The 10,094-nt window shown below is 50.6% G+C and overlaps 1 protein-coding gene across 1 annotated transcript; it reads right to left on the bottom strand.

Annotated features, from left to right (window-relative positions):
• Positions 1-1,385: 1,385 nt before the first annotated feature.
• On the bottom strand, positions 1,386-9,676 carry MINDY1 (MINDY lysine 48 deubiquitinase 1). Its single transcript, XM_068174925.1, has 11 exons — positions 9,468-9,676; positions 6,581-6,641; positions 3,426-5,452; positions 3,277-3,334; positions 3,096-3,160; positions 2,821-2,979; positions 2,349-2,451; positions 2,121-2,263; positions 1,848-2,039; positions 1,570-1,743; positions 1,386-1,472 (listed from the first exon to the last, which is right to left on the bottom strand). Exons 3-11 carry the CDS (start codon positions 5,349-5,351, stop codon positions 1,404-1,406), a joined length of 2,889 nt encoding a protein of 962 aa, XP_068031026.1. The 5' UTR covers positions 5,352-5,452; positions 6,581-6,641; positions 9,468-9,676; the 3' UTR covers positions 1,386-1,403.
• Positions 9,677-10,094: the final 418 nt, after the last annotated feature.

The following is a 10,094-nucleotide window of genomic DNA, read 5'->3' as shown; positions in this document are numbered from 1 at the left end:
CTATAGACCCCGGGGTGCCCCCTATAGACCCCATATCCACCCCCTATGGAGAGCCCTATATGTGCCCTCTGCACCCCATATCCACCCGCTATAGGCACCCCTATATGCGCCCCAAATCCACAGCCCTGTGCGTGCCCCATGCACCCCACATACACACCCCTATACCCCCCCAAGTGTGCTCTGTCCACACCCCGTGCGCACCCCCGAACCGCACCCGCGCCCCAATTCTGCCCCTGGCACCCCCGAACCCCACCCGCGCCCCAATTCTGCCCCTGGCACCCCCAAACCCCACCCGCACCCCAATTCTGCCCCTGGCTCCCCCAAACCCCACCCGCACCCCAATTCTGCCCCTGGCACCCCCAAACCCCACCCGCACCCCAATTCTGCCCCTGGCACCCCCGAACCGCACCCGCGCCCCAATTCTGCCCCTGGCACCCCCGAACTGCACCCGCGCCCCAATTCTGCCCCTGGCACCCCCGAACCCCTCCCGCACCCCAATTCTGCCCCTGGCACCCCCGAACCCCTCCCGCACCCCAATTCTGCCCCTGGCTCCCCCGAACCGCACCCGCGCCCCAATTCCGCCCCTGGCACCCCCAAACCCCACCCACACACTGGGGTGCCCCTGGCACCCCCAAACCCCACCTGCGCCCCATTTCTGTCCCTGGCACCCCCAAACCCCACCTGCGCCCCATTTCTGCCCCTGGCACCCCCAAACCCCACCCGCGCCCCAATTCTGCCCCAGGGACCCCAAACCCCTCCCGCGCCCCATTTCTGCCCCTGGCACCCCCAAACCCCACCCGCGCCCCAATTCTGCCCCAGGGACCCCCAAACCCCTCCCGCGCCCCATTTCTGCCCCTGGCACCCCCAAACCCCTCCCGCGCCCCATTTCTGCCCCTGGCACCCCCACCGACCCCACTCGCCCCTGTCGCCCCCTGGCGGCCGCGCCGCGCCACTGCACCCCACGGAGGGGACCCCAAGCTCGCGGAGGAACCGTGACCCCAAACCCCCCCGAAGCCCCCCCGATTCCCCCAAATCCGCGTGTCCGTGGAGCGCAGGAGCCCCCACTGGTGTCAGGGTGCCAGATCCGCGTGCAGGGGGACAAGTCCTTTACTTGCCAACGGCTAAGGCCACATTTTCAACAGGGGGGTGCCCGTGTGCCCCCCGTCCGCACGTCCACTCGTGTCTCAGAGCACGGACTGAGGTGTGGGACCCCCCTGAGGGGCTTCCCTCTGAGTGGGACCCCCCTGTGTTAAGGCCACTGGGAAGTTTGGGGTGGCCTCAGACGGTCACCCCTCACCCGTGTGTCCCCTCCAGCCCACAGGGACCCCCCAGGATCTCCCCGGGGGATGCAGAGCGGGGACTCGGGGGGCTGCGGGCGTGGGGAACCCCACGGGCACGAGGTGCTACAGGAGGGTGCAGTCCAAATCCGGCCTCTGCCGCTGCCGCCGCTCTCCGGCCGGACGCCCGGCCACCTGCAGGGACAGGGACAGGGACAGGGACAGGGACAGGGCTGAGCTGTGACCCCCACACCCCCCCGGGGCCATCAGCACCCCCTGCAGTGGGGGTTACCTGTGCTGGGAGCGGCTGAGGAGGAGCAGGATGAGGATGAGGATGAGGATGAGGATGAGGATGAGGATGGTGCTGCTGGTACTCCTCGTGCTGCAGCTGCCGTGCCAGCTCCAGGTCGCTGAGCACGGAGGGGGTGTCCAGCCCCTGCTGCAGGGACAGGGCCACCATGTAATCCTGGCAGGAGCAGCACAAAGAGGCGGGGGTCAGCACCTGTGGGATCCCCCGTGGAGCCGGCGCGGCTCTCAGGCGTCCCCCGCCGCCACCCGCTCGTCCCCAACCTGGTCCACTTGTCTCTGCTGCAGCCGGTGGTCCGGGGGGGCCGCGGTGGCCCCCTCCTTGCCCAGGGGGTGGCTGAGGTGGAACTCGGCGTCACAGAAGCAGCTGTCCCCATCCACGCTGTGCAGGCTCTCCCACACCACGGCCTCCTCGTGCAGGAAGCCCTGGTCCGTCACCAGCAGGTAAAGGTGGCCCTGGGCAGAAGGGACAGGGTGGGTCAGCCCCGGTGGGTGTCCTGGGGGCCGGGGGCTGCCCGGCGGGGTCTGGGGCCGCACCTTGTGCTTGATCATGGTGCTGAAGTGGTTGTTGCGGAAGAAGACGCCGAGCTCGCCCTCGCGGGCGCGGGCCGCGAGCTCGCACAGCCCGTGGAACGTCAGCTGCGACGCCGTGGACTCCAAGAACTGCTCGGCCACCAGCCCTGCGGGGACAGCGGGGCCGTGGCGGCGCTGGGGGTGCCCAGCCGGGCGCCCCCCGGGACCGCGGGCAGGGACCTGGGGCCTTACCTTCGCTCACCAGGCTGGAGTCGCCGGCGTGTTTGCAGGTGATGATCTTCTCCACCAGCTGGTTGTAGCTGAGCTTGCCCACGGCCCGGACCTGCTCCGGGCTCTGCGGGACAGAAGGGGCAGGGGGTGAGCTCCTGGTGGGCATGGAGGGGGTCTGCGAGGGAAGGGACCACCCAGCGCAACCTCCTGCCACGGCCAGAGGTTCAAAACCCCATCCCAAACATCACAGAGGGCTTTGGGTTGGGAATTTCTGGGATCCTCCGGATGCCCCCAAACCGGGACACCTCCTGCTAGACCAGGCTCCTCCAAGCCCCACCCAGCCTGGCCTCGAGCACTCCCAGGGTTGGGACATCCATCCTCAGCTGGGTCACCTTGGCCAGGACGAGCCCCGGCTCCTCACAGCAGAGTTCTCCAGCCCTGGGATCACTTCCGTGGCCCCGCAGAAGCCACCAGCCAGGTAGGGGGGGCTCACCTGGGGGTCCACCAGCCAGCCGTGGTAGAGTGGGATGTTGAGGAGGTCGAAGACGATGCACTCGGGGGTGTACTCGAAATCTGAGACCCCCGTGAACCTCACGTTGACGTCCAGCCCCGTCGAGAGCTTCGGCAGGACCGTCATGGTGTCGCTGATGTTCTGGGAGGCAGCAGAAACACGGGGTGGGGGTCGCTCCTGAAGGTGCCCCCCCAAATCCTGCAGCCGGCCGAGCTCCCCCGGACGATGGCGTTAGATGTTCTGGGGTTGCTCCTCACCTGCTGGAAGTTCAGCTGCAGCCCCTCCGAGGTGTCCCGGGGCTGGGTGGCCAGGATGCAATTCCCTGCGAGGCAGCGGGGTCACCCCAGCCCCAGCACTGGGGCGGGAATGTGGGGGGTCCCAAGTGGAGCCCCCACCCCATTCCTGGAGCCAGAGCTGGGCTGTGGGGGCCCCACTCACCCAAATGTGCCATCAGCTCCTCGGCCGTGATCACCTCCTTCTGCGGGGGCAGCTTCACCTGGGAGCAGCCAGAGGAGGCTGAGGACCATCCCCGGGACCCTTCCCCTCGGGATTTGGGGCCCCCCCAGAGCCCACCGGCCCCCGCTTGCCTTCCACTGCAGGAGGAGGATGTTGATGACGGCCAGGAGCGGGCAGGGCCCGTTCTCGCTCTGGGTCACCACCGGCGTCCGCTCCCCTTTCCAGCGGATCCACTTCACGCAGTAAAAATCCTCGGCCCGGGCGGGGGGCTGGGCCCGGGGGGGCTCGGCCGCGGCTCCCGGGGCGGGCCGGGGGGCGGCAGCCAGCGGGGACCCCCCCTCCTGCAGGGGCTGCCCCTCGGGGGAGCCTCCCGGGGGTCCCTCGGGGCCGGAGTCCCCTTCCCGCTGCCCGGATCGGGCCCCGGCACCTTCCCCGGCCGGGGCGGGGCTCTCCCGGCCGGCACCGGGGGCTCTGTCCCCTGCACCGGGAATTCCGTCACCGGCAGCGGGAATTGTGTCACCGGGAGCGGGAATTCCGTCACCAGCACCGGGAATCGCGTCCTCAGCACCGGGAATCGCGTCCCCAACACCGGGGGTTCTGGCCCCAGTAGCAGGAATTGCGTCCCCAGCATCGGGAATTACGTCCCCAACATTGGGAATTCCATCCCCAACATCGGGAATTGCGTCCCCAACATCGGGAATTCTGTCCTCACCACTGGGAATTGCATTCCCAGTGTTGGGAATTCCATCCCCTACACCGGGAATTGCAACCTCAACTCTGGGAATTCCATCCCCAGCATTGGGAATTGTGTCCTCAGCACAGGGAATCGCGTCCCCAATGTCAGGAATTCCATCCCCTACAGTGGGAATTCCATCCCCAACATCGGGAATTGCGTCCCCAGCATTGGGAATTCTGTCCTCACCACTGGGAATTGCATTCCCAGTGTTGGGAATTCCATCCCCAGCACCGGGAATTGCAACCTCAACTCTGGGAATTCCATCCCCAACATTGGGAATTGCGTCCCCAGCATTGGGAATTCTGTCCTCACCACTGGGAATTGCATCCCCAGTGCTGGGAATTCCATCCCCTACACTGGGAATTGCAACCTCAACTCTGGGAATTCCATCCCCAACATTGGGAATTGCGTCCCCAGCATTGGGAATTGTGTCCTCAGCACAGGGAATTGCATTCCCAATGTTGGGAATTGTGTCCTCAGCACCGGGAATCGCGTCCCCAATGTCAGGAATTCCATCCCCTACAGTGGGAATTCTATCCCCAACATCGGGAATTCTGTCCCCTACACTGGGAATTGCACCCTCAACATCGGGAATAGCATCCCCAGCATTGGGAATAGCATCCCCAACATTGGGAATTCCTTCCCCAATATTGGGAATTCCACCCCCAGCATTGGGAATTGCGTCCCCAGCACTGGGAATTCCGCCCCCAGCACTGGGAATTCCGCCCCCAGCACTGGGAATTCCATCCTCAGCATTGGGAATTCCATCCCCAGCATTGGGAATTCCATTCCCAACATCGGGAATTCCATCCCCAGCATTGGGAATTCCATCCCCAGCATTGGGAATTCCGTCCCCAGCACCGGGAATCGCGTCCTCAGCATCAGGAATTCCACCCCCAGCACCGGGAATTCCACCCCCAGCACCGGGAATCATGTCCTCAGCATTGGGAATTCCATCGCCAGCATCGGGAATTCCACCCCCAGCACCGGGAATCACGTCCTCAGCATCGGGAATTCCACCCGCAGCACCGGGAATTCCACCCCCAGCACCGGGAATTCCACCCCCAGCACCGGGAATTCCACCCCCAGCACCGGGAATTCCACCCCCAGCACCGGGAATTCCACCCCCAGCACCGGGAATCGCGGCCCCAGCACCGGGAATCGCGGCCCCAGCACCGGGAATTCCACCCCCAGCACCGGGAATCGCGGCCCCAGCACCGGGAATTCCACCCCCAGCACCGGGAATTCCACCCCCAGCACCGGGAATCGCGGCCCCAGCCGCACCGCCCTGCGGGGGCCGGGGGTTCCCCTCCTGCTCCATGGGACCCTCGGGCGCTGCTCCGGCTCCGATCAGGCTCCTGGGAATGCTCCGGCTCCGACCGGGAGCAGCCGCATCCCAAATCTCAGCCTTGGGAGGGAAAACTGGGGGATGTGAGGAAAACACAGGTATAAACACACACACATATTTACATATGATTTACATATTTACACATATGTGTGTATATGTGTATATATTTATGTTTATATATATATGTGTATGTATATATGCATATATAAAAATATAAATAATATATATAAATATATATTATAATATATCCAAAATATATGTTAATATGTTAATATATATTAATATACATTAATATATATTAATATATATTAATATATATTAATATATATTAATATATATTAATATATATTTTCTAGATAGGTATATTTATAAAATAGATTTATAAATATATTAATAAAATATATTAATAATATATATTTCTATATATATTAAAAATATATGTATATACATATATTATATATATACATAGGTGTGTATATATATTTTATATATATATATATAATATGTATATATATTTGTATATTTTTATATATGTGTATATATGTATGTGTATATATATATGTACATATATTTTTATATGTTTATATATGTGTATATAAATTAATGTGTCTATATAAATGTATATATTTTTACATATGTATATATATTTATTTTTATATGTGTATATATGTATATGTATATATATTTATGTGTATATATGTATATAAGTATTTATTTATATATTTTAAGATATGTTTACATATGTACACATATTATATATATATGTAAGTATATATATATAATTATACACATAGATAAAATTATATATATATAAGTATATATATAAAATTATATATAAAAATTTTATATATATATAATTATATATGTATATAATTATATATATAATTTTAAATATATGCATATTTTTATATATGTATATTTCTTATATTTCTATATGTATATATGTCTCTTTTAATCCAATTTGGCTCATCTAGGTGTGATTTCTTTTTTCTCCCCCATTTCTTTACGCTGGCTTTGAAATTGTCTGGACATTTTGAAGATTCGTGGCTTTAACAGCCAAGGAAATTGGAAATTTGGCCTTTAAAGGGACGAATTAATTTGAAATTTGGGCTTTTAAACGGGGAAGAGTTTTGGAAAATCAGGATTATTGCCAAATTCCTCTTTCAAACCTGGGATTCCTGCCCCAGCACCCCCCAGCTCACCAGGAATCTTCTGAGCCCCTAAATCCTGCCACAGCTGGGGTCTTGGGCCCTCTGGAAACCCCTGTGAGCAAAGAAACCAACATTAAATAATAGAAATTAAACAATAGCAATTAATAAAATAAATCATAAATAATCCATTAAATAATAGAAATTAATACAATAAATAATAAATAATAAATAGACATTAGATAACAAAAATATTAAGTATAAAAAATAAAATAAAAATAAATATCATGTAATAAATAGAAATATAAAAATAGAAACTTAAATTAAATTATATGAATAATAAAGAGAAATTAAATACTAAAAATTATTTTTATAATTATAAAAATAAAAAATTTTAAAAAATTAAAATCAAAATTAAATAAAAGTAAAAATAAAATAAAAATAAAAATAAAAATAAAAATAAAAATAAAAATAAAAATAAAAATAGAATAAAAATAAAATAAAAATAAAAAATACAAAAAATATTATATATTATATATACATATAAATATATAAATAGTAATTGAATAATATAAATAATAAGTAGAAATTAAATACTAAAAATTTTTATAAGTATAAAAAATATAAATAAAAATAAATATAAAAATAAAAATAAAAATAAAAATATTATATATTATATAATATATATAAATAAAAATATAAATATAAAATTATATAAATATAAATTAAATAATATAAATAAATATTTAAAAATAAGCAAATAAATAAGCAGAGGGGAATAAAATAATATAGTTAATAAAGAGTAGTGACAGGGAGTTGACCTGATAAATAAGGAGTTTTTTTCATGAAATAAATACCAGGGAAACTTTTGGATAGGGAAGTAGCGAGGTAAACAAACAGGGTCGATAATTATGTAAATAACCACAGACGGACACACTCATTTGTTATAATCGACAGACGCTAAATACGAAAGAAATAAAATAGCAACCGGCAAGGAATTAAATGAAATGACATGAACCAAGATGTAAAATGAGGAAGTGATAATGAAATAAAATGAAATGAAATGAAAAGAAATTAAATTAAATTAAATATACAATAAAATGAAATATAAGAAAATTGAAAAATAAAATGAAATAGAATAGAATTAAATTAAAATAAATTAAATGGAATAAATTAAACTAATTTTTTAATAGAATAAAAGAAAATAGAATATAATAAAATTTAATTTAAAAAATAAAATAATATAAAATAAAAAATTTAAAAATAAAATAAATAAAAAATAGAATAAAATAAAATAAAATAAAATAAATAAATTACATAAAATTAAATTAATATAAAATAAAATAAAAAAAATAAAATAAATAAAATAAAATAAATAAAATAAAATAAAATAAAATAAAAATTAAATTAAAATAAAATAAAATAAATAAAAATAAAATAAAATAAAATAAAATAAAATAAATTAATAAAAATAAAAATAACATAAAATAAAATAAAAATAAAAAATAAAATTAAAACAAAATGAAATTAAATTAAAATAAAATAAAACAAAATAAAATAAAATAAAACAAAATAAAATAAAATAAAATAAAATAAAATAAAATAAAATAAAAATAAAATAAATTGAAATAAATAAAATAAATAAAGTAAAACGCCATTGAGGAGGCACAAGGGAAGGTGAATTTCAGTTGGCGCTCTCGGCTCCGCGCCGGGCCCGCGCCCGGACCGGGGTGCCGGGGTGCCGGGGTGCCGGGGTGCCGGGGTGCCGGGGTGCCGGGTCCCGGAGTCCCGGAGTCCCGGGGTGCCGGGGTCCCGGGGTGCCGGGGTGCCGGGGTCCCGGGGTGCCGGGGTCCCGGGGTGCCGGGGTCCCGGGGTCCCGGGGTGCCGGGGTGCCGGGGTGCCGGGGTCCCAGGGTCCCAGGGTCCCAGGGTCCCGGGGTGCCGGGGTCCCGGGGTGCCGGGGTGCCGGGGTCCCAGGGTCCCAGGGTCCCAGGGTGCCGGGGTGCCGGGGTCCCGGGGTGCCGGGGTCCCAGGGTCCCGGGGTGCCGGGGTGCCGGGGTCCCGGGGTGCCGGGGTGCCGGGGCGTGGCCGACCCTCGGTGTCCCCGCCCGGGGTCCCCCGCTGCCTTCTCCTTCCTTCGCTCCCCTAATCCCTGTGTTCCCTTCTTTATCCCTTGTCTTTCCTCCTTTTTCCTTCTTTATTCCTGGTTTATTCTCCTTTTCCCCTCTTTATCCCTTGTTTTTCTCCTTTTTCCCCCTCTCTATCCCTTGTTTTTCCTCTTTTTTCCTTCTTTATTCCTTATTTATTCTCCTTTTCCCCTCTTTATACCTTGTTTATTCTCCTTTTTACCCTCTTTATCCCTTGTTTTTCTCCTTTTCCCCTTGTTTTTCTCCTTTTTCCCTCTTTATCCCTTGTTTTTCTCCTTTTCCCCCCTCTCTATCCCTTGTTTTTCCTCCTTTTTCCTTCTTTATTCCTTATTTATTCTCCTTTTCCCCTCTTTATCCCTTGTTTATTCTCCTTTTTCCCCTCTTTATACCTTGTTTATTCTCCTTTTTCCCCCTTTATCTCTTGTTTATCCTCTTTTTCCCTCTTTATCCCTTGTTTTTCCTCCTTTTCCCCTCTTTATTCCTTATTTATTCTCCTTTTTCCTGGCTTTCCCTTTTTTTCCTCCTCTTCCCCTCCTTCTCCCACTTTACCCCTCCTTTTTAACCCTTTTAAACCTCCCTTTACCTTTTTTCCTGCTTTTTTTTTCCTTCTTCTCTCCTCCTTTATTCCCTTTTCCTTCTTTTTCTTCCTTCTTCCTTCTTTTTTCTCCCTCCGTTCCCCTTCTGTTTTCCTCTTTAATCCTCTTTTTATTTTTTTTTAATTCCTCCGCGCTCCTTTGGCTTCTCTCGTCTTCCTTTTCCCCCTTTTTTTATTTTTTATTTATTTTTTTTTTTTACCTGCCCCTTCTTCTATCCTCTTCCCTTCCTTTTTTTTTTTTTTAATCCCTTTTTTTCTTCTTTTTTTCCTCTTTTTCCCCTGTTTTCCCCCCTTTTTCCCCGGCCTGTTTTCCACCTCGCTCCGCGGGAAGGGCGGATTTAGGGCGGGGGGAGGAGGAGGAGGAGGAGGAGGAAGAGGAGGAGGAGGAAGAAGAAGAAGATTAAAGCTGTAATTTTGGGGGTGCACTAAAATTTTGGGGGGGGGCGGGGTGTCACCCCTGCAGGGGTGGGGGTTGGGGGCGTGCCGGGTTTTGGGGTCGCAGCAGAGTTTGGGGGTGCCAGCGAGGGTTGTGCGGGGGGGGTTCCTGGGGTTCCGGAGGGGTCCCGGGAGGGTTTTGGGGTGGAAAAAGGCGATTTGGGGTCCCCCCCAAACCCCCCCCAGGGCGGGGAATGCCGGGAAGGGCCCCGCCCCCTCCCCAGCGGCCCCTGCGGCGCGGGGGGAGGGGCGGTCTGGGGTCATACTGGGCTGGACTGGGCTGGACTGGGACGATCTGGGCTGGACTGGGCTGGTCTGGGCTTACACTGGGCTGGACTGGGGTGGTCTGGGCTTGTACTGGTGTGGTCTGGGCTTAGACTGGGCTGGACTGG

Source organism: Anomalospiza imberbis, chromosome 29 (genome assembly GCF_031753505.1).
Source record: "Anomalospiza imberbis isolate Cuckoo-Finch-1a 21T00152 chromosome 29, ASM3175350v1, whole genome shotgun sequence".
Taxonomy (NCBI): domain Eukaryota; kingdom Metazoa; phylum Chordata; class Aves; order Passeriformes; family Viduidae; genus Anomalospiza; species Anomalospiza imberbis.
Note: the sequence above shows the minus strand (reverse complement) of the source record. Positions and strands in the feature narration are given on the sequence as shown.

Bases quoted from the DNA above. Each gene is read 5' to 3' on its own strand.
- MINDY1 (XM_068174925.1), bottom strand. From the start codon at position 5,351: ATGGAGCAGGAGGGGAACCCCCGGCCCCCGCAGGGCGGTGCGGCTGGG. The intron at 2,452-2,820 runs GTGAGCCCCCCC...TCTGTCCCGCAG, and splicing joins GCTGGCTGGTGGACCCCCAG to AGCCCGGAGCAGGTCCGGGC. The intron at 1,744-1,847 runs GTTGGGGACGAG...TGCTCCTGCCAG, and splicing joins AGCAGAGACAAGTGGACCAG to GATTACATGGTGGCCCTGTC.